This window comes from Streptopelia decaocto (assembly GCF_964273445.1).
Source record: "Streptopelia decaocto genome assembly, chromosome: 8".
Lineage (NCBI taxonomy): Eukaryota > Metazoa > Chordata > Aves > Columbiformes > Columbidae > Streptopelia > Streptopelia decaocto.
The window spans coordinates 1,088,683-1,112,741 of NC_138662.1; the positions used below are offsets into that span (position 1 = coordinate 1,088,683).

Sequence of the window (24,059 nt, forward strand, 5' to 3'; positions counted from 1 at the left end):
GGTTTGTAAGAGTATGGGAGTTTGAGTAACGTGTGCTTTAGCTGGGTACATTGCTAACCTGTAGTTTACTCCAGGGCTCATACAAGGGTGCACCAGCTTTCATTCATTTTCTTGTCCGTGTTTTGGGGACTCTGCATTTAAAAATTGCCTCTGAGCTCAATGGTACCTACAAGTTTCATGTTGTTTGAACTTTCTAAATTAAACTACATCAAAGAGCAAATTTTGCATTAACAGGAAACCTGTAGTTACTATCTCAGTTACCTATGGTGCGATGCAAAGTGGTTTAATTCATATTTTTTTTGCTTTATTGATGGAGATGAGTTCTGGCCTTTATTTTGCTGTCATGCCACTAAATGGTCTCAGATAATGCTTCACTTTATTGTATTATTGAGTTCTTGCAGAAATGTAATATTTTAGAATGCCACATTAGATACAACTGACGCTTAACAAGGTCAGGATTCAGCCTTTTGCGTGTCAGTTGTGAAACGGTTTGTTCGCCGCTGTGCTGGCCCTGGCACTTTCCTGGGCCGTGTGTCCTTTCCCGGCTCAGGCCGGCTGGTGCTGACACAGCCACCCACAAATTTTGCATCCAAGCCCACACCAACTGTTAAATGCTCCAGCATCCGATGAGCAGATTCCTCCTTCAAATCACACCTCCTGAGAGTTGGCGAGCAACAGGAATGAAGCAACATAGTCATTCATAATATTTAATAACAGTGGTGAGCTTGTTGGTTAGTACAGTTAATTATTTTACAGGTTCAGTGGGGTTGAGTAAACCTCTGTAGTTGAAAACTGCAACTCTATTAGGAATATATAGCTAAAGAAATAAGAGCTTAATCTCTGAGTCCTTTCCCAGTCCGGTTACTTTGCTATAGACATTGTTTTGTTTTCAAGGCGGCACCATCAGCAGGAGCGAGGCGGCACCAACCCCCTCAGGCAGCCGAAGAGCCTTCCCAGAGTGATGCACTAGCGCCAAGTTACTGGGGATACCGGTAAGTGGGGAAAACTCCATGACTGGCGATGTATAAATGTTTGTAAAAATACCTGTGACCCAAAATAACCACCTTCCTCACGAGATCTGGCCAGCAAGTAACTCCCAAAGGCAAGTGTGGGAATGGTTACTTGACTGTTGAATGTGTCACTGCATAAAAGTGACCTTGCAGGCACAGAGGAAGCTAAATGACGGCTGGGGGTAAGCAAAAGGGCAGGGGAAAAGTGTGTGAACCGTCACCAAGTCTGAATTACGCTCATCCAAAAACCTCCTGTCTTATGGGGTTGAGTTGACAGCTTGTATTTAAATAAAACCCCCATTTATTATTTAAAGAACTAAACAAAGGGGCCAGTGTTTGACTTAAGACCAATGCCAAGAACAGAACATGGAGAATTTCTGATTAAATACAAGGAAAATAATTTAAATGGGAGCTCAGACAAGTGAAACCCCCGTCCTTAGAGATGCTCAGACCTGGCCTGGGCAAGGTGACCTCCCGTGGTCCCTTCCAGGCTAAACTGCTCTGGTTCTGAGAGTCTCTCCATATGTCTCTAAGGTAAGGAAGGAGCTGATTTAAGCTTAAAAAAATACTTACAAACCCCCTGCTCCCTTCCCTGGGAAAACATCTCATGGTTCAAACCCCACTGTCTTTCTTTAGCTCCAAGGGAAACTCATAACTTGAGATTTAAATAATAAACTTCTTTATTTATCCTTGTTATATGAAGATGTGTTTAGAAGTTTTATTTTACACAGAGCTAATTACATTCGGTAAACGCAGTAGTTATTTTTTTAAGTCATCAAACACTGGAGCTGCAGAAAATGAGTGAGTGTTGGACACTCGGGGGGCTCAGAAGGTCCTGTCCAGCGGGTGGGAGCAGATGTAGGCTCTCTTCTCCAGCACCTGCTTGGCCGCTTTCTTAATAAAGTCATCCAGATTTTCATCTGCATCTGTGGAGAAACAGACAGAAAATTAGAAAAGCTACTTACAGTGCTTACTTCAGTTAAATTTATTTCAAAAACGGTTTTAGATTACAAATGTAAGTATCTTAGCACTTCAGTGCCAGGAAAGAACATCTTCTGCAGAAGACACTGATGACTGCAGCCCGTTTCACTGACAATTGCCTCATTGGTCAGTCAGTACTCAACCAAACAGGTCAAATCTTAGATTTTCTTCACAGGAGTATTTGCTACTGCCAGATTGTATGTTCGTCCCCCAGCTGGGGAAAAAAAAAGTATCAAGACAGTGTGTTTTATCTATTAAATGAAGTGACTTTATATTGAATTGGTACCAGTTCTGTTCCTATCCTAACTAAAGGCAGGTCATATCAAAAATACCTCCTTTTGTGGGGAGTCTGTGAAAGCCGTAAGAATATTAAAATTAGTTTACTTTATGGCACTTACATTTTTGTAATTGAGCCATGGCATAATTATTCTTGAAATATGCTTCTGTGCAGAAGATATTTGTAAGGAGCACCTGAGAAAACAGTAAAACTCAGTTGAAAAGTAATGAATGAAATTAATACACAAAACAATGTCGTATAAAACCAGTCAAGCCCCTGACAGTCTAGTTTTGTCTCTTGGTAACGTCACCCTGCAAGCTCCTTTTGGTATCTTTTTCCCCCACAGCTCCTGAGCCTCAGAGCTGGGACGACCCCACACCCACAGCTGAGCAGGAGATGGTTTTGGTAACAAATCCAGAAGGGGCTCACACACAAATAAACTGGAGTCTCAGGGCCAGTGAAGTTAATCAGTTTGCATTTGTCTAACACTTATTTGTAGCAAATTTACTTGTCCTGTAGTGTAACTGTTACCATGAAACTTTAAATGAACTACTATCCAACCACCTGTGTGCCAAACTTTTACTTCACTGTCAATAGAAGGACAAAAGGTTGTTATTATATGTTACTATTTATGAATGATTATAGGGAAAGAGTTAGGGAAGAACTGCATGGTATTAGCAGGTTTAAGAGAACGTGCACATTTCTCATTCTTCCATAAATGCGTGTGTATGCGTTAAAGTATTTTGAACTCTGACAGGCAACTGCTGTGGTTCCTGCCCTCCTGCACCCATCCGTTCAGAAACGTTCTGCTGCGCTGTAGTTCTATGGGAGAGTTTCCTGGGATAGGCAGATACAAGTTCTTAACCGATGTCGAGTGTTCTCTGGGGTGTAAGCTCTTTGTGCCTGAGGTTCTGCAGCGCCGGGGGCAGGAGCGCGCTCAGGGCCGTGCCACCCTCGTGCACGTTCCGGAGCTGGGGGGACAGCTGGCTCCCCGAGAAACACACAGCAGCCTTGTAGACATGTGGAGGCTGTGACGGTGTGAGGAAGGGCTGAGGCTGGATTGTGCCTCTTCATTACAAAACACGTAGTGAAGCAGAATGGGCGTAACTACTGCGTGTTACGCTACGTGATCCAAGCAGCGCAGATATTAAATGGATACGGCTGGTAGTAAAGCACTTACTTCGTGGTCGTGGTTCCTTAGGCCGATACTGATAGAGCGGCTGGCTCTGGAAATAGCTGCTGTCATTGCGTATAAATTAATGACAATATCTGCCACCCTCTTCAGAACCAGCTGCTCATCCACTATTGTCTAGAAGAGTAAAAATGATTATTAGCTTGTAGTTTGTCAATTTAAGACTTTAACCAAACATTTAGATTGGATCTTGGGAACAATTTCTTCCCAAAGGGCTGGAGTCACCGCCCCTGGAGCGTTGGACAGATGGACATGAGGTTCTCAGGACATGGGGCAGTGCCAGGGCTGGGTTCTGGTTGGACTCGATGATCTTGAGGGGCTTTTCCAACCAAAATGATTCTGTGGTTTTTTTTCATGGTTTTATTTAGGTTCATACTTACTTAGCATAGACAGGTAAGTTGTTATATTGAATTCTACCCCAAGTAAAAAAGATTTGGATTAATTCTCCTTCACCTTCTAACAGTTTTGGATTAACTGCACTTAAACTATGTTTTGGATTAACTATGCATGTTCCACCTTGTAACAGTCTGTCTGCAGCCAACAGTAAAATTGCTGTGTCTTGATACCACTTTGGTAAATGCCAAAGATCACAGAAATTAAAGACCAAATATATTTAGGCTGTTCAAAAGACGTGTTAGCTGAGGTGGGCACGCCCAGAGCAACCAGACTGGCACAGAATGGAAAAGCCACGGGATTCTAAGTTCAGTCCCTCCTCTTAACTACAGCACTTTGCAGGGCAGAATTCTGGATTTGTTTGCTGTACAGTACGGAGGAACAGCATCAAATGGTTACGGATAAACTAGGCAGTAATGAAGAGAACAGAAAAAATAAGTTACCTTGCCAAACCTACTTAGCAGGCCTCTCACTGTAGTTCCAAAATAATAGACGTTTTCTTCAAGTTTCTTGCTGCTTTCCTATGAAACAAAACAGAAAATACAACAACTTGAGTAGCCGGTCTTCTACGGGGAAAAATAAAACTAAAATCACTGTTTCTATGCAGCCCTGGGGTCCTGAACTCCAACTAATACTGGATTTTCTCTTGACAAGAACTCTTTTTTTCTACCATTCATCCAGTTTGCTGCTGGAAGGCAGATAGGCACTACTCTCTTCTATAAAAATATACATGAAAATGCTCAAAATGTTACTTTTGATAACTTTTTAGTATAGTCTTTATGCTTATGCAAGCAATAGTTTGAAAAATTCCTATGCAACATTTAGTTCTGCACAGCAAACCTAATTCTTATTCCAAGTGCTGCAAACCCTGAAAATGAAGATTATCTGGTACTACTGTGTGAATTCACCAACAGTCTCAAACTCTGATTTTAAGTAGGAAGAACATTTCCAGTGTCATATTTGCCTTTTATTAATTCCTAAACTCAACTAATTCACAATGCTGATTCTTGTAATATGAACGTAAGTAAGCTATGTAGGGGAGATTGGCCTCCAGCTGTCAGCGTGGTCAGAACGGCTGCAGGTGCGACGATGCACCCGTGTGTGCGCTGACCCAACGGCGGCGCCTGTCGTGAGCCTCCTGATGTGAACGGACCCGCATTAAGAAGTCCTCACAACTCCCCTTACCCGTGTGCCTGAACCAGCTGCCCTGGAGGGCAGGGGCTCTGGCACTAAAACCCAGCTTGTTGCAGTTTTCAAATTGCTAACAAAACATCACAGGAAAAAGATACTGCACCATTTTCTCTTAACAGAACATTCAGCTTTGGTCATAGTTATTTATGTTGTTCACATTCTTACCTAAAAAAACTGTGCTAACAGAAAAAATACTGTGTTTTGTAACCGAGCTTATTATGAAGGGCAGCAACAGACCACTGCAAAGTGGATACTGTGAGGTCTCAATTTCTATGAATTACTACAATGGCTACAAATATAGACTTAGTTATAGATATTCTGTGTGTACACAGCAAGGTAAAATGAAGACTGCTCTAAGTCCTTACCCCTGCAATGGTACAAACATCTGCTGACATGTGTCAGTCTCCCAGGTGTCACCCTGGCCCTGTTCGCCCCGTACCTGCAGGCTGGGATGGGCCACCCCGCGATCACCAACCAGCCCATAATCCACCTTCCTGCCCATGGTGTCCCGTAACTTGGCCAGGAACTCCCCCAGCGCCAGTCCCACGTTGCCTCTCTTGATTTCTCTGCAACAGAGGGTGAACAACAGCTGGTGAAGGCCATTCCTGGTTTGCACGGGAAGTTTCAGGAGGTTCAGATAACCAGCTGAAATGTTAAGCGCTTTCTGTAACCCCTGCACTCTGCCTGTGAATCATCAAGTCTTTTGAGCCATTTTACTACAAACAATTATATGGCCTTAAAAGTATGTGACATAGTTCATGTTCAGTTCCTCTCGAATATACAATAAGCTCCAGAGACAAATATGTGTACTCAGTGTGTGCAACACAGCTGTCTTTCTTACCAATAAAACTTTGATATAAAATCTTAATAAAACTTTAATTTATAAAATAATATAAAAACTTTATAAAAGTTTAATTACTGGTCCTGTAAGAAAGAATTTTACACCAGCTGGAACGATAAGATAAAATACAATAAGGCCAAGATTCTTAAATCTATAAAACATCCAATTAAAATTAAAAAAAACCCCACATCCCTATAACATTGAACTGCCTTTTAGACAGAGAATACATTGAAAAATACCGCGGGCTTTTTCCTACAGTGTCCCCTCTTATCTATAGTTAAACAGTTATCAGCATCTGTTGAGTCTATTAAAAACTATTAGCAATAAATAAGAACATACTTTATTTTGTCAGTTAAGATTTTGCCTGCATATTGCATACCCGTCAGAGCAATATACAGCCGCAGAATTTCGTTTGTTCCCTGGAAAAAACCAAAACAGAACACTAAGTGATGCTGGTATCAAGTATTTAAAAAAATATCTAAATCATGCTGTGCTAACATTGTCTATACATTTTTTTTTTTCTAAAATAGCTTTTAATGTATTAAAAGATTACTCTTCATCCATCCATAAATATTTACTGCCTTTGTTTTAGCTCAATTATAAGCTCTGCTCTCACTTGGCTGCGCAGAAGTTGAGCCTCACATTATCACACGTGCATTCGTATCACAGTGAGCGTGTTTTATAAATGGCCCATCAAGAACAAGCGAGTCTCAAACCGAGACTCGGGTCACTGACAATCCCGCTTGCAAACACAAGACATTTCACAGCCAACTTTGGTTTTTTTTAGATAAATGCACATCAATAAGTTAATTAAACTTTTAAATGAATCTTTTTGAATTTCCTGACTTCCCTCGTGAGAAGCGCACAAGAGGAAAGGTTATTCAAGTCTAGGCACCAACAGAGCAGCTTAGCCACAAAAAAACATAGAAAATCCTATGAATTAGTTTAAAAGTGAAAACTTCGCCCATACCTCTTACCAAAGCCTATCATGTGTACAGATACATGACAATAAAAGCAGTGAGAAAGTTTCAAACCATGCTGGATACAAAGCAAGCTGGCCAGCTTCATTCTCACAAGGCTCTTGCTCGGGCAGCCGTGGTACTTGATTTCATCCTGAGCCAGCCTGCGCGGTTACAGCCATTGCTCTGCTGAGCACAGCCGGTGAGCGGCGCCTGTCAGCTCTAACAGGTGGAGCCTTTTATGCTGATTTATATTATTTTACTCTATCCAGAACAACTACAAACCCAATTCATGAACTGGGGCTGTTTCTTCTCACGTGACAGTGTAGTTAAAGTTTCTAAATGCTCAAGAAGAAACCATACACACTACCAGTATATATGTGTATATATAAAAAACACTATACGACCATGCATGTATATTACCAGTCTGTTCTTTCCAGAGGTAAAGCTGGTACCAGTTCCTACTGTAACTCACACTTTCTGGTTACAAAAGCCATCAGACCTGGTGTTCCTACAGGAAGGTACTACCTGTATCTCCAGAGTAAGCAAGTAAGTTTAGTTCTTCAGTCTGTTCTGTTACAGACTTTGCAATGAAAGGACTGAAGGCCTGTTCAACTGAATACTGCGGTTTCAGCTCCCGTTTATAAAATCTGAGTGTGAATGGCAGTTAACAGTAAAAAGCGTATTCATACTTGCCTCAAAAATCAGGAGGATCCTGGTGTCTCGGAGGTAGCGTTCGTAGGGGTAATCCTTCATATAGCCAAGGCCGCCAAGGATCTGCAGTGCTTCACTGACGCAAGCCCACGCGCCCTCAGAGCTGAACACCTGCCAGAACAGCATTTTAACCACTGTGCCACACGTTACACGCAGAATACACCGCCCGTTATTGTACCTGTGTGACACTGCTGATATATTCTGTCCTGCTGTTGCAACAGTCCCGTTTAAAGCTCGCCTGAAATCGTATCCTTGTGGCTGAGGGTGTGTGCACTTTGGTCAAACCTCGCAATCCACAAACCCATCTCTACAAGGAAATGTTCCCGGAGAGCGGGAGCCCAGAGCAGCTGCGGTTTGGGGTGGGAGCACGTTCCGCCTGCCCAGATCCAGTGCAACACGAGCTCTTGTGCACCGAGCACCCCACAGCGCCATCACCAGGATGAGAACCGTGAGCTCTCCCGGCCCAGACTGTGACACCCCAGAGAGGGACCGACTCGTTCTCCTGATGTATTTTGCAACCATTTCTGAGTTATAGCCTGTGCAGAAGCACCTCAGCCTGGCCCACAAGTAACTGAGTGTCTTTTTGCCACTTAGAGTTTAAGAGGACCATGATATTCCAAACCTGTTGTACAGAGCTTTTATTTTGTACAGTGACAAAAGCCTGAATGTGAGGTAATCAATAGTGCATGGGATGCAGAGAAAACAATGTCTATTTTTTTCATCCAGCTGAGGTGGTTGTATCATATGTCTAAATGGACCACCTGAGCCTGTCATCCATCTGGAGTGTGAACTGAAAACCAGAGAGGAATTAGTCTGTATGATTTAAAGCTGCAGGCAAGTCTCCCCATGGCATTAATTACCTTGACCATGGCCGCCTCCACGGAGCAGTCGGGGAAGCCGGGCCTGTCCATCATGCCCGCGGTCAGGTACGCCATGCTCTCCATCACGTACGCTTTCACTGCCATCACACAGAACTTCTCCTGCCAAACGGGAAAGCCCCGAATCCATCACACAGGCGCTCACGGGCACAATCCCTAAGCGTCAAGCCTGACGCTTAGGAGCGCAACAGCAGTTTTTGCATGTTTAACATAGTCTCAAATACAAATCAATAGAAATAAATCAATAGAATTCAATAGAAAGTACCACCGCAAAACAACCATGAGAAAACCCCAAACAAACATAAAAAAATAATGCTCATTACATTTATCATTCTAGACATCTAAAAGATCAGTGTATGGAACTCTGCACTAAGTTTACACAGATTTAGCACCTTTAAACTAGTACAGCCAAAAGATACCCAGCATGATCCACGTCCTTGCATTTAGTCAGTACAAAGCACAGAGATTTTGCTTTTTCATATTTTATTACCTGAATTAATCCAAAATCGCTCAGTTTCTTATTGAACTGTTTTCTGGTACAAGCATACTCTGCTGTCATTTCTTAAAAGAAAGAAAAGAAGTCCGTTTCAACCCAGCAGCTCTGGAACCGTGACAGCCCATTCCCGCCAGCAGCGCCTACGGCCTGAGCCTGACACGCAGCTGCGTCAGCGTGTACCCGTGTCAACCCCGCGCTGCTGCACAAGCGCCAGCCTGTGAAAAACACCCTCCGAACGAGGCTGTTGGTCCCGCCTGGGAACACAGCGCCAGCAGCTTTTGAACAAGAATCACAGGTGTGAACCTGTGCTCTTAGACAAGGCACCTGTTAGTGCTAATTAATTACTTCAGAGGGATTTCTGTTACTGTTTTTATTGGTAGAAACCAATTTTATTACTTATTACTGCATGTAAGCCTGGAGCAAGTTATTCAAGTTGGAAGTTTTAAGGGAGATCGCACCTTTTAAATACAACAGTATATAGGTTATTCTCCATAAGAATATTTTGCCTCAGGAAAAATCAACAGCTGCAATAACTTCCAACTACATGCACTGAAAAAACTTCAGTCTTACAGGCTTTTAATAAAAATTTTAAACAAAAATTATGTTAGTGTTTTAAAGAAGTCAAAGCACGTTATGACTGACAATGTAGCGATGTTGCTATGATCAAGGCTCACGTTACTATTTTGCATTAACTGCATTCTATACTTTATGCAGATCGGGGTTTTCTGCGTGACATCCAGCACCACACACACCTCATTCACCCACCTATCAATCTTTTAATCATTCCAGCGGACGCGCTGCCCATGCTAAATCTTCCACTGTTTAGGATATTCATGGCAACCTGTGAAGAAAATGAAGGTATTGTTAGGCACAAATGTCACAAACTTCTCCTTAGGCCACAATGGTTCGTGCCGTTTGGCTTCCTATGTCAGTGCTTTCCTGGGTTTCACTCATCACTGGGCTGCACCTTGGGACACCTGCCCTTGTACTGCACTCAGCAGTAATGGTTCCAAACTGGGCTTTCAAGGTGAGCATGACATCTGATTTCACATTAGGGATAGTTTTCAGATCCTGATGTGACCAGGAAATAATCCTTAATTCAAGCTACATTAATGTAAAATGTAGATAGATAAAAATGTATTTATCTGCAACTAGACAAACGACACTGAAACTAGACAGAACTGCTGAAGTTCATCAAACAGACGAAGGAGAAAAACAGAATATTGTTTAATGTGTGTACACAACGGCCAAATATAAAAATCCTCTCTGCAGCTGACCTACAATGGCAACCTTCCTCCTTCAGAGCCCTTTCAGCAACACGCAAGAAAAGGGAATAAGAATGAAAGGTGTAGAAATAAAACAGAGATCAATAATGTATAAAAATACATTTTGAAATCTAGTATTATTGCTTCTTAACAAGAGAAACAAGAATGACTCAGTTCAAAGACTGTTAAGAAATTTAGCAAGAAGTCACTGTTCCTACATTCTCATTTGTGGTAATTATCTGAAAAAGAAACCAACAAAAGTCATCTTTTGATATGTTTACTACATTAAAGAAAATGGTTTCATTTAGCATTTAGGTCTGGATTTGTCTGCTACAGAATAAGTAAGAAAGCTGAGAAGGATAATTAATAACAGTTTTGCAAATTCCGCACGTCAGACTCTCGGAGGACGGTTAGAGCAGCAAAGTGAGCGGTGTCGTTTGTACTGGTGTCAGACTTTCCTGACGCCAAGGGGAGGAACTGATGCTGGAGGCAGCTGTGCGGCCTGCTCCCCTCCTGCTCCTTCCCTGCTCCTGCCCTGCTCCTTCCCTGCTCCCCTCCTGCTCCTTCCCTGCTCCCCTCCTGCTCCTTCCCTGCTCCCCTCCTGCTCCTTCCCTGCTCCCCTCCTGCTCCTTCCCTGCTCCCCTCCTGCTCCCCTCCTGCTCCTGCCCTGCTCCCCTCCTGCTCCCCTCCTGCTCCTGCCCTGCTCCCCTCCTGCTCTCCTCCCCTCCTGCTCCCCTCCTCCCCTCCTGCTCCCCTCCTGCTCCTGTGCTCCTCCTGCTCCTTCCCTGCTCCTCCTACACCATCCACAGTTCTGGCTGTAGAAAACAGCAGAAGACATTGCCCTGATTCAATTCAGAAGTTCTGCTGAAGAAATTGCTCCCTCTTCTGAAAAGAACAGTATGTTCTATTATTATAATGAGAAACAATAAAAAACCCCAAACAAATCATGGAACCAACTAACACAAAGAACATCAATGGAGAAGTCTCCTCTGGTACTCTCCAGTTTGGCCACGTTCATACTACCAGTAAAGAAACGTCAGTACAGGGGGAAGGAGGGAAAAAAGCCTTCAGGCTTTTAAAAACCATCAGTAGTTACTTGTGACTGCTTACCTTAAATCCCCCTCCTACTTCTCCAATTACATTCTCTATAGGCACTTTTGTGTTTTCAAAATGCACTTCACAGGCTGAAACACAGAATTAATAGCTGTTGAATTATGCAGAAATATTTAAAAGGCACTCGGGAAGATAAATGACTCCTCTTGTAACAAGAAGTAAAGTTTTCCTAACGCACTCTTTATGACAGAATTACATATGCTTTGCCAAAGAAGTTAGAATCTGGGAAAATACTGTAGTTGACAACAATGTAAAATATTAACAATATAATTAATGTGCATTGCATAAACAGAGAAGTATAGTTTTGTCTCTATTTTACGGAACTGATACAGCAATCAAGTCCAAAGGACAGACGGTGAAAAGCTATAATTTTCAGCAAGCTTACGAAGAGCCAATGAAAACTGCCCTGTAGGTTAAAGCTGCTTGTGACTGAACGTCCTGAGCAATGTCTCTCACTGAACAGTGAGGGAAGCTTCACGTGCAGCAAAGAATCACACAACATGGATTTCTTATTTCAGACCCTGCATTAGGAAGGACTCGTAGGACAAGCTCAGTAAAGAAACTTTAAACTTATACTGCTATATGGAATAGATATTGATTAGCCTCTGAATTCAGATGATCTAAACAAATCAAAACATTAAAACAGTAAAACAATTTCTATTAACCGTTTTAAGTGGTTCTTACTATTTGATCCTCGAATGCCGAGTTTATCCTCAGGCTTCCCATGGCTGACGCCACCAAAATCCCGCTCTACGATGAAAGCAGTAATTTTGTCTTTCAGTTCTCCATCCTTATCAACAACCTCTGTCCTGGCAAACACTGTGAAAACATCAGCAATGCCACCGTTTGATATCCAAACCTGTTTTGAGAGAGGAAAGACACACATAAATATACTTGTCCTCATTTTGTGAGCAGTGTTCTCAAGTGTTTCGTAATAGACCAACAAAGAACAGAGTGGTGAAAAATTGCTGCTTCTCCCCTTAAAATTCTAATTGAAGTTCTGCTACTAGTTTTGGGAAGCTGACCACAGAATGTTAAGTTTAGAGCAACTATAAAAATAAGTTGTAATATAATCTGAATTACATTAAAATCCATGGTGCATTTTCACAGAAGCTTGTATATCCTGCTACTTATGACACGAGGGATATAAGGGTAATAGAGACTGTAGACACACTTTGCCCACAATAATTTCAACTCTGATGAGAAATTCTCTGAATAACGTCACATACATACGGCCTTTCCCACAGCCTGGTCGCTTCACATCACAGACAAATAGTTCAACAACTACAGATCAAGTCTGCAACAAATTAAGCATTGCTGAATCCAGCACCTCTACATTTCTTCAAGATTGTATTCTGCCCTTGTTTCTGGCAGCAGAAATGCTCCAAGCAGCCCTATTTCCAGTTGATTGAGAAGATTTCTTTCAAAAATTCCTACAAAATCTGGCATGAAAAGAGGGGAAAACGTGGATTTAGGTTTCTTTTTGCCTGTGCTGTCACAGCAGAGGCCAACCAACTAACCAACCAACTAACCAACCAACTAACCAACCAACTAACCAACCAACTAACCAACCAACTAACCAACCAACTAACCAACCAACTAACCAACCAACTAACCAACCAACTAACCAACCAACTAACCAACCAACTAACCAACCAACTAACCAACCAACTAACCAACCAACTAACCAACCAACTAACCAACCAACTAACCAACCAACTAACCAACCAACTAACCAACCAACTAACCAACCAACTAACCAACCAACTAACCAACCAACTAACCAACCAACTAACCAACCAACTAACCAACCAACTAACCAACCAACTAACCAACCAACTAACCAACCAACTAACCAACCAACTAACCAACCAACTAACCAACCAACGCTGCCTTGAAGCTAAAGAATGTGAGCTGGCAATACAGTGAAGGAACTTCTGAGTGGCAGTTCCCACCTTTCTTACCACCAGCTTAGTGCAGGCTGTTCCCTGAACCCGTCTGTGCTTTTCTATTCTCTGTGGCCCTACAACAACACGGGTTCTCTTTTTGACATCATTTGTCTTCACTAGCTTGGAAACCTCAAAATAAACGGACTGATGGCAACGCTGCAAAAGACAGAGACGCCTTCTATAAACTTGTAACAAAACCCGTCGTGTTTCCAGCCCGTGAGCGGATACCTTGGAGCCGTTCAGTACGAAGTGTTTCCCATCGTCACTGAGGGTGGCTCTTGTCTTGATGGACGCAGCATCACTTCCACTAAAAGCCAAACAGATTATTAATGTTTAAGGAAATAAACATGCTTCCCATAGTTTAAAAACGTTTACAGTTGTATGAAAGAGTAGCATATGAACTGTAGTTCTTAACTGCCAAGGAAACTTAACTAGATTCAACAGATTGCTTCTGTGCACTGGAAGAAAGGTCTCTAAGAAAACTGATGTTGAAAGTCACTAAGACTAGCCATCTTTTAAAATAATACTGAGCTAAATAAAGACATTTGAAGTATTTCAGAACACAGCCCTTGTTTTTATCCTCCATGGATCACACTGTTAATATCTGTGCTAGTTGCAATTTTACCTGCAAGTGGGATAGTTTTCTGAAAGTCAAAACCCAGCTTAGGACTCCCGAATAAAAATCATCACTGATGGCTGGGACGCATCTACGTCACAGCTACATGAAAATCCACAAGCAACTCAAATGCTCACTGCAAGTCATTCCAGCAGACAAGAATTCAGAAGAGACCGTTTCGAACTATAGTTTTGTACAGGCAAGCAAGATTCAACCTCAAACTTCCAACTGGTCTCGGTCCTTCAATCCCTTTCCTTTACAAAGGATCACGTAGGAAACCACCTGCCTCCACGTTTTTAAGAAAACTGTACCTCTTCTGCATTAACACAATTTGCAATAGTCAATGAATAAACGTAATAAATGTAACTTTTATCTTTGAAATGAAGTTGCTGCTAGAAAGATGACTTTTCTAAACTCTATGGAAAGACCAACATTTCTTCCTATTATTTTTAGTAGCTCCTTCAATACAGTCTGTTATAATTTTACAATACAACTGAAAGCATCCTAGAACAGCCATCACAGCACATTATTTCTACCGTAGCACAAAGTATCCTTTCAATTAATATTCAGTAATGCCAAAAATGAAGCAGACTAATTCCTGGGATGGGAACAACAACAGTGATTTCACAGAAACTGCCATAAGCAGCACCTTGGGTGAAAGATTAACTACACAGTTTGAAGTGTACCTTTAAAAACAATAAGGAAAGAAGATCGACCTATATAGTGATGCGAGATAATAAGGATTTAATATATTAACCAAACAACCACTGTAATGACGATGAAAATAGTAAAAAATCATTTTGGTGCTTTCTGAAGCTTTTCCAATGACAAAGCCAGTACCTTCCAGGCTCGGTGAGACAAAATGCTGCGATGTGCTCCCCAGACGCCAGTCTAGGCAGGTACTTTGCCTTCTGCTCATCAGTGCCAGCGATGAGGAGCCCCTAAATAATAAATAGAAAACTTTTCAGCATCAACCTGTGTAAAAAGAAAAAAAGCTGACAAGCTTCACCAAGTTCAGGAAGCTTAATTTGCAATTTTATGGTGTAACAAGACACAGTTTAATAAACAATGGACATTATTTATCAGACATTAAAATACGTCAGTTCTCAGCACATGGTTGTTCAAATGACTAGCGGAAATGGCTTATTGTTAAGATTGCCTTATAGGGTAGGCTTCACTTTATTTACGCTTAAGTGAAGACGTACTCGTTGTTCTGAGAGGCACTTTGTTGTACCTTCAGTACTATAATTTTATTTTAATAACCCAAAAAGCAGCCATTTTCAAAGCTCCTAATCAGAGGACAGAACCCAAGATTTACTTAGGTTCCAAATGATTTCATTACACAGGCACAACACTCTGTTTTTTTACAGCAGGGTTCTTATGAAGGACAAACTCAATACAAAAGTACATCACAAAGCTAACTTAACAATGGTAATATAGCTAAGATACAGTTACTCAACAAAATCAGGATTGACCCAAACTTACACCACACTTCTCACCAAACCACTTTACAAATGAGCTCCGCTCACTATCCCTGCTCCACAGATGGCGACATTTTAAGTAAGGTGAGGAATAAATACCTATTTTTAACTAGCATTGTTTGCTCAATCCCATGAAGAATTTTTTCTTATTATAATGAATTTACTGCTACCTCAAACTTCAGACTACTACTCTCCATCCAGCACAGAATGCACTAAAAGGTAGATACCTGAGGCTACAATAAACAGAAAATGAATTTAAAATTCACACACTTGCTAGATTGATCTCGATTGATTGATCTTGCTAGATTGATCCACCTCACCTTTTCTTTGCAAGCTGTGTAGAACTACTTGACATAAATGAAGAGCGTTACCTTCAGCCCAATAGCCTGATGAGCTGCCAGAGTCACCGCGATAGATCCGTCTGAAGAAATGATTTCTCCCAGCCGTGCATACATGGTATTCGATAGACCAAGACCACCTGGAACAAATACTACATTTTATTCTAAGTAGATACTTTACAATTTAACTTCCTCTTCCCTCCTCGCAAAAATCCCTTTCAAGTACAGAAACATCAAGAATATATGACTGTTAAACGGGGAGCGGCTTGGTATGGACTGGATATAATATGTCCACAAATAAGTAGCACATTGCTGTGGTTGTGCTAGAGGAATGCATTCTGAAAACAGTAACTTTTTTAATAAGCATGAGTTGCGCTGAATTTTAACCTACTCAGAAAACAGACTTGTTTGTGTTCAAGCATGCATGCAGATACAGTATAATCCATCAAATGGTGGAAAACAAGCTTGTTTAAAACACTCTGTATGTGAAAATGGTAACAGATTCGGTATAAAAATTGCTCTGGTCTGAATTTCTGTGCTTACAGGATAAAACAAATTTTTGTGGGAGACACTACCAGGCTATGTGCCAACCCCAGACAATTAACCCCCACACAGCGGCTGCAGACCAGGCAGCAGAGAATGACCCAGGCACCAAAACTGCCTCCCAACAGTTCCCAAGCAGACTGCCAGGCTGGTATTGGAGGAAGACAAAATATACCACTTCAAAAATGCCTTTAATCAAAAAATGTGAATGTATCAAGAAACAAACTTGACATCAGCACATCCTTTTTGGAGGAATTTTGTGATCTGCTGATGCAAATACAGAGACAATTTGTGAGGAGCTTGAAAAGAACATTAGGATAAATCGATGCTGCCTCTATACAAGTCCTCCCCCTCTACTCTGCCCTGGGGAGACCACACCTGGAATCTTGTGTCCAGTTGTGGCCCCTCAGTTCCAGCAGGACAGGGAACTGCTGGAGAGAGTCCAGCGCAGCCACCAAGATGCTGGAGGGAGTGGAGCATCTCCCGTGTGAGGAAAGGCTGAGGGAGCTGGGGCTCTGGAGCTGGACAAGAGGACACTGAGGGGGGACTCATTCCTGGGGATCAATATGGAAAGGGGGAGTGTCAGGAGGATGGAGCCAGGCTCTTCTGGTGACAACCAGTGACAGGACAAGGGGCAATGGGTGCAAACTGGAACACAGGAGGTTCCACTTAGAGATGAGAAGAAACTTGTTCCCGGTGAGGGTGGCAGAGCCTGGCCCAGGCTGCCCAGGGGGGTTGTGGAGTCTCCTTCTGTGCAGACATTCCAACCCGCCTGGACACCTTCCTGTGTAACCTCATCTGGGTGTTCCTGCTCCATGGGGGGATTGCACTGGATGAGCTTTCCAGGGCCCTTCCCATCCCTGACATCCTGGGATTCTGTGAGTCTAATGTTCAAGAATTTTATGTAGCCAGGACTAGAATGCTGCTCCATGTAATTTGAGAGTATTTTATATATTACTGCTGAATAAACAACCTTATCTATTCAAGATAATCTTTTGTCTGGGTTAATAATTTTCTACTTGGGACAGTGGTGTAAGTCAGGGTAATGAACACCTAACTTTGGCAGATGTCTCAATATCCTACTCTTTTATTAATTACTGAATAAATGCAAGAACATGTCCCCCAATACCATTAACTGACATCACTGCCCCCTACCCCCTTCTCCTTCAGAGCATGCTTAAATGAATCAAAACTCACACTCCTACCTACATGCTCTTACTCCTTTTCCCCTTTCTAAGCAGTGCTGGGTTCAGGATTCAGCTTGGCGACTCCTGACGATGTGCACAGTAATTCCAGTGCCACCCATGTGAACGAGAGCCACTATTCCATCATTTACATGAGCTTCATTGTTCCCATGAATGGTCTGCATTTTAATGCCTCTGGCAAATATGCCAATATTACAAACCATTCTGAACAACACCATGCAATGCACAAAGCACTGAATACGTGTCACTGAGGAGTTTTAAAATATGACAGGCACCACCAACAGAGGTTTAAACTACAGAAAATGGGAAATAACCTCGTTAGAAGCACAATATTTATGGTGCAGAGAAAAGCAGCTTGCTTATAGTAAGGTGATTGCTTTCCACCCTCTGTTTTTTATCCAGCATACATGTTTACAAGACAAGTATGATGAATGGATTGTGACCTTGCAGCAACTGGAAGGTGAGAGAGTATTATTTCATAAGCTTCAAAACAATATAAAATCAAAACAACAACAACATTTTCTTGAACTAAAGTATGATTTTTAAGGCAAATTCATTGCCTTTCAGACTCTTTAAAATAATTAGCAGAGTATGAAACTTGTTTCTAGTTAATCAATAATAAGTTACACTTCCAATGTCATGATGCTTCCTAACACTCTGCTCTGAGTTCTGTCCTCCTCTGCTTCCAACACCTGCTTTCAGCAGACAGTACTCTCCTGTCTTCTTCCAATATATTTCTTAATTCCTAAATACCTCTCTCTCCCCACCTGGGTTAAGGTGCTCTGTCCAGATCTTTCTCCTCCCCAGACTCTATCCTGAAGAAAAAAACTTAAAAGAGGTTACAAAACTTTTTTCTATCTTACTTTCATATCATCCTGCCTAGTTCTGAATACCCATGAAAAACATTTAATACCATACCATTTAATACCATTTAATACCATTTCTAATGCCTTAATTAACAATTAATCAAAGATCACATCATGTTACAGTACATATAAGTTATCCAATATACTTTAATGAGCTTGTATATAAACACTTTAGTTACAGAAATGAAGCACAGATGCCTAATTAAATAAACAAAAAAGCTCTGATCTCAACTGACACTATAATGTCCTTCAAGACATAAACTTTTTGTTCAGTACTGCATAGGGAAGATTTTATACAGCAGCTATGCTTTTAATAACTAGACATTATACTTTTACACTTCTATGTGGTCAAACATATTTCTGCCTTCAAGTGACAGCTTTGATAGGTCAGTTCCATGAGACAATGTAGTTTGGACCCGGTGTAATTTCGGGAACCATCAGCAAGAACAGCCAAGTCCCACAGAACATCAAGCTACTCTACTGCATCCAAAAACAGAACAAAAAGGACAATGCTATGCCAAGAGGAATTTACACCGTCTAAAATTAGTTATCTGACTTAGGCGCCCAAGGTAAGAGTACACAGAGCTCCCTGCACGGCCAACAGACATTCCTGGGGCCCACAGCTCTTCATCAACTATGGAGCCTCAGCTCCTCATTTAGACATCAGAGTCAAAGGACTACACACAGGACAGTACGGACACATTTTGCAAGACCCAAAAAAACGCATTGCTTAATATAGACTACTGGGTTATCCTTTCGTGATCATGTACTCACCGTATTCCTCTGGAATCTGCATGCCAAAGAGACCCAGGTCCTTCAGTCCTTTTAAAGTTTCAGGGGGGATTTTTGCATCTTGATCAATCTTCTTAGAGTCCACTGCAAATACAGGAAGTTTTATAATTTAAAACCGTGTTTCTTAGGGCAGAAAAAAAAACCTCTGAGGCTGCAGTGTTCTTAAATCAGAGACAAGGTCACTACATGCTACGAGTTCGCACCAGTACGATCTCTAACAGAACTATCAGCCCGAGAGCCCAGACCTGGAATAACTCACAGAAAAAGGGGCTGCTGTACTTCTCCTCCAGTCTTGTGGAGCATCTTCAGAAAACACACAGTGTGCCTGCTGCTCCTCGTCCCTAACTTCACAATTCCTCTTTCTAGCCCCAGTCTGATCCTACTGACTGTCCTGTTTGCCCCACTCCCCTTGGGGCGGGTGAATTCTCAAACTGGCTTCTGGGAAGTCCCAGTTCTGTTTCTGGGGAACAATGCTCCACTTAAGTACCCCACCTCACTACACCATCTAAGTCAAAATACAGAATGAACTGGAAGGTCCCAAGAATATCGGTCATGGCTGTAAAGTCACAACATACACAAAAAGAGGACTTGGAAGTGGTTTTTATTTCATTTTCTCAAACATTTCTATGTGTACAGGTTATACATGGGCATGTTAGCAGACTGCAGTAAGTGAAGTATTTCCAGAATTTTCTATGTAAATCATGTCTAGGTCATGATTAGGAAAAAAAAAAGTACATAAAGGAATTAGTTACAAAACTCTAGTTCTGAGTTATTAAAATTCTTGGGGGATTACAAGAGGACTCTGTACTGTGACAGAGAAAATAAACAAGAGTCACATTAGGCAGCAAGCTGCAGCAAATGAACACCAACCACCTTTCCAAAAAGTACACAAAAAGCAGTATCACTGCAAAAGGAATGGAGCTTTCCTAAAGAAACCTCACGTTCACCCCTGTTAAACGACACTGTGACATCGGTATGAAATTTAATGGGGGGGCAGCTAGGAGAAGTTACTCAGAAAGAAAACTCATTTTAAAAAACACTTTTTGCTCGCCATGCTAATTTTTTAGCTACATAGCGTCAGATACATGTTGGTGGTATGTCATCAGCTGCTCTGGGGAGAGAAAGGTGGGTTTTTACCTCTTCCTCCCTTACACCCATACAGACCTATCTGTAGTGTCTGGACACTGTCACGCTTCATACACACTCTGCTGAGATGAACTTTCTTACCCAGTACCAATAAACCAGAAATAGTTGTGAATTCAACCAAAGACAAGCAATTTCCACCTTCAGTTTGGAAGCCTCTGTAATTTGACCTTTGTATTCCTCCCTTAAATATCAGGTGTTTTACTCAATAAATTACGTTCCACAACAGAGCAAAGAATTAAAAAAACATAATCTGCATAAATTCTTAATTTACTGTCAGTAAGCAACATTGCAATTTTACAGTTAAAATTACCTGGATCTCATAAACTGTGATCTGTGACAATCAGAGGCTTCTTCAAACTCTTGCAGTGTTTGGCAATGAAGATCTACTATCTTTGTCAGCGGGAAATCTGAGATGATACTGTTTAACTGGCTTAGAAATTGCTGTCTGTAAAAGTCAATTTTCTACAATTGTTCTAAAATTGGCCTATCGCACCAGTAATAGAAGAAACACCCTGCAGCCCTATCTGGAATGCATATGGCTAATCCCAAGTAGAATCACTAATGCTTTAAAAACATAAAACCTTTCGATTTTTCATAGCTCTCAGTGAGTCACCGTTTATTACTATGTCTGCTGAATTTTGTTAAAACCAGTTTTAGGACAGTTAAAAAGTTTCAGAAAAAACATCACACAATATGAAGTGGTAAATAGTATTAATCAACCAAGTTAAAAACAGTTTTACATCCTAACTCTACCACAGAATTCTGTTATTTTCTGCTTTTTTCTCTTTTGAAGATTTATGTCTTCTCATTAGCATCCAAATACTCCATATAAAAGAGCCACAAATGAACATGCCTACAGAACCAGCAGCACTGTATGACTAGCAGTAAATGCAAAAACCAACTCAAATATTTAAACTATAATGATCTTATTCAACGGCTATAGTTAAATCATTTCATAATCACTAAACCACTTGCATGAATAATAAACTAATAATTATACCTTCTTCACTGAAGAATTTTTCTATAGGTCCTACAAACTGGTTGATCTCCTCTAGCTCTTCATTGCTGATTTCAGGATAAGGGAAAACTTCTTCCTAAAATAAGAAACAATTTTTTAAAAAGCATGAATTATACAATTGAAATAAAAATTCAAGAACATATGCCTTTCAAATACTAGACTATAAAAACCTGTGAAAACTAAGAACTATGGAAAATGTTCAGAAAGAGCCTTATCTGATGAAATCCACAGGACTCAACTTTACTGCAAACCAAAAATAAATCAGAAGGTATCACCTGAAGAACAAAACATTACAGAGAAATAAAGATATTTTAACAACTATGAGAACGCAAAAATCCTTCATCAACCGTGAATTTTGTCACTGTAATCCTATTTTAGGATTTAAAAAAACTGGCTAATTCCAACTTGTATCAGAATCAATTTAGTGTTATAATGTTTTCAAAGCTCAGCCCACAAACATTGTCCCTTGGAAACACACAGCATATTCCACCTGTTTAATGGCACAAGTACAAAGTTTGGGAGGTTCCATACTGCTCCTTATCATCACCGTGGTGCTTTGGTCATAAACTCAAAGCAACATGGCTTGAATAAATTAAAAATCCAAGCAACTAACACGTGCAGTGAATGATTACATGAGAAGCCTGTGCCTAATTTTTATCACCTGTTGCCTATTAAATAGAAGAGTTTACCTCTGCCCAAACAAAACCGTTCATTATAATCTGAAGAATCACATCAGCTCCAAAAATTCAGGATTTAGTAAATGCTATAGTTTTTTTCAGGAAACTGTTGCATTGATATTTGAGAGGAGAAAAAAAAAGACATAAACAAACAGAGGTTTAAGCAATGGAGTCTGACTGCAACCTCTCATAATAGTTTGCTTGACAAGGTCTGCCTTGGGAGACTTTATTGTTCAAGTCATTCCAGTGGATTTGAGTTATTTCTTCTTTCAATTTATTTAACCCTGTAGTCTCTGACAAATGCATACTCCAAATACTGCATTAACAACTGCCCTTTTAATATAGTGTCATAACTCAAATGTGTAGCTTTTTCGGTCCGGTAACATCTCAATACACAACAAGAACTTCGACCTTTCCTATAAAAAACAGTCAGCAAAAGTTCGCACAAAGTCTCGTTCCTTGAGGCAAACAGAGGAGGCAGTGACACACGTTTCGGGGCACGCAGGTGTTCCCCGCCCGGAGCCCAACGCAGGCACCTGCGGTTCCGCAGGGAACGCGCTCGGCCCGTAAGCAGAGGGGTCTGAAGTGTCCCCCTCCAGACGCTGCTCGTTCGCGAGCACGTATAACCAACCACACCGTGTGCTGTGCGCGCACAGGCCGGCCCACCGGGCACAGCCAGGAGCGGGGCTGCGCCGGACCCGCGGGGTGCCCCGCGGCCGCCGGGCACGGCGGGGCCGCCCCGGGGGGGGCCGGGACACGCCGCCTCTCCCAGCCGCGGGGACACCGCGGCCCAGCGCGGCCCCCGGGGCGCGCACCCCGGTACGAACACCCACAGCCCGGCCCGCGCGTCCCCTGAGGCGCCGCCGGAGCGCCAGCCGGGCCCCGCCGGGCCCTCCTCACCTTCCGCAGCGACCCCAGGAACAGCTCCTTGGCGAAGGCGGGCCGGGGTGCGGCGGTGCGCAGGCGGCGGACAGCGGGGAGGCCGAGGGGGAGCGGCAGCGCGGCGCGCAGGGCCCGCAGCCACGCTCCGCTCATGGCCGCCATCCCGCTGACGGCAGCGCCGGGGCACGTGACGGCGTGACGCCGCGCGCGTCTTCCCGCCGCCGCGCGCCCCCTCAGCCGGCGGGGCGGGGCCGCCCTGCGGTCCGGGTGACGCCGCCCCCGGCGCTCGTTCGGTGCAGCGACACGGACGCCCGCCCTTTGGTCCCGCGGCAGGGCAGGGCAGGGCAGGGCAGGGCAGGGCAGGGCAGGGCAGGGCAGGGCAGGGCAGGGCAGGGCAGGGCAGGGCAGGGCAGGGCAGGGCAGGGCAGGGCAGGGCGGCACACAGGCCTGCGCACCCGGCAGTGACCCGCCGGCCGCGGTGTAACCGTGGCCACAGAAATGGTGCCGCTGGGGGATAAAGCCGCTCGCAGCCGTTTTTTTGCACCGCCCGCACTGCTGGAGTCCATCCACACCCACCAGCTCCAGGCGTAGCGACCACCCAGCAGTGCCGACAGAAAATGGGCTGGATAGCTGCACAGCCTGACCAAAAGAAGTGTTTATGGAGCACACGGGATGTCCTTGAATCACCTTGAACCAGGCACCAGAACAAGGCAGGAGAGGGAACACCCCCCTGCCAGGGACTGGGTCACCTCACCCCTTTGAGATCTGGTCGATGTGCTGAACCATACGAGATGGTGGAAATCGCCACAAAAATCACAGAACCCAACTCCTAGGAGGAGGATTATGTGAGAAGCTGACAGCCCTCACCTGAACGGCCCTTCGCTCACGTAGACAATTGATGGATAACCAAGTGCCAAAGACAAAACACTGCCGTGATGTTCGGCTCTATATTTCTCCTTCGCTTTCAGCTGCCACATCCTTGACAGCAGTTCTTGTATTCAAAGACCAGGTGTCAAACCAACGCCAGCTTCCCGAGCTGGTTGCCCAAATACTGACTGCTGGTTAGGAAATACACACCAGCCCAGTTTTGTACCCACGGTCACCAGTCAGGGTTGTTGCTTCACCACCCAGTACCTGCTGTTCCCATCTACAGGTAAGTGCTCACCGACACATAAGCACTTTATGAATACTAAACTTCATTTACACAAGGGTAGAATTAATTTGTTTGAACTATTT

General features: G+C 42.8%; 1 protein-coding gene across 1 annotated transcript; it reads right to left on the bottom strand.

The window, feature by feature from the left end:
* Positions 1–1,666: 1,666 nt before the first annotated feature.
* Positions 1,667–23,019, bottom strand: ACAD9 (acyl-CoA dehydrogenase family member 9). Its single transcript, XM_082060138.1, has 18 exons — positions 22,842–23,019; positions 21,247–21,340; positions 19,083–19,184; positions 15,728–15,834; positions 14,716–14,816; positions 13,488–13,566; positions 11,995–12,169; positions 11,308–11,381; positions 9,698–9,773; positions 8,927–8,997; positions 8,419–8,538; positions 7,541–7,669; positions 6,225–6,304; positions 5,484–5,610; positions 4,297–4,374; positions 3,449–3,577; positions 2,390–2,462; positions 1,667–1,936 (listed from the first exon to the last, which is right to left on the bottom strand). Exons 1-18 carry the CDS (start codon positions 22,983–22,985, stop codon positions 1,836–1,838), a joined length of 1,860 nt encoding a protein of 619 aa, XP_081916264.1. The 5' UTR covers positions 22,986–23,019; the 3' UTR covers positions 1,667–1,835.
* Positions 23,020–24,059: the final 1,040 nt, after the last annotated feature.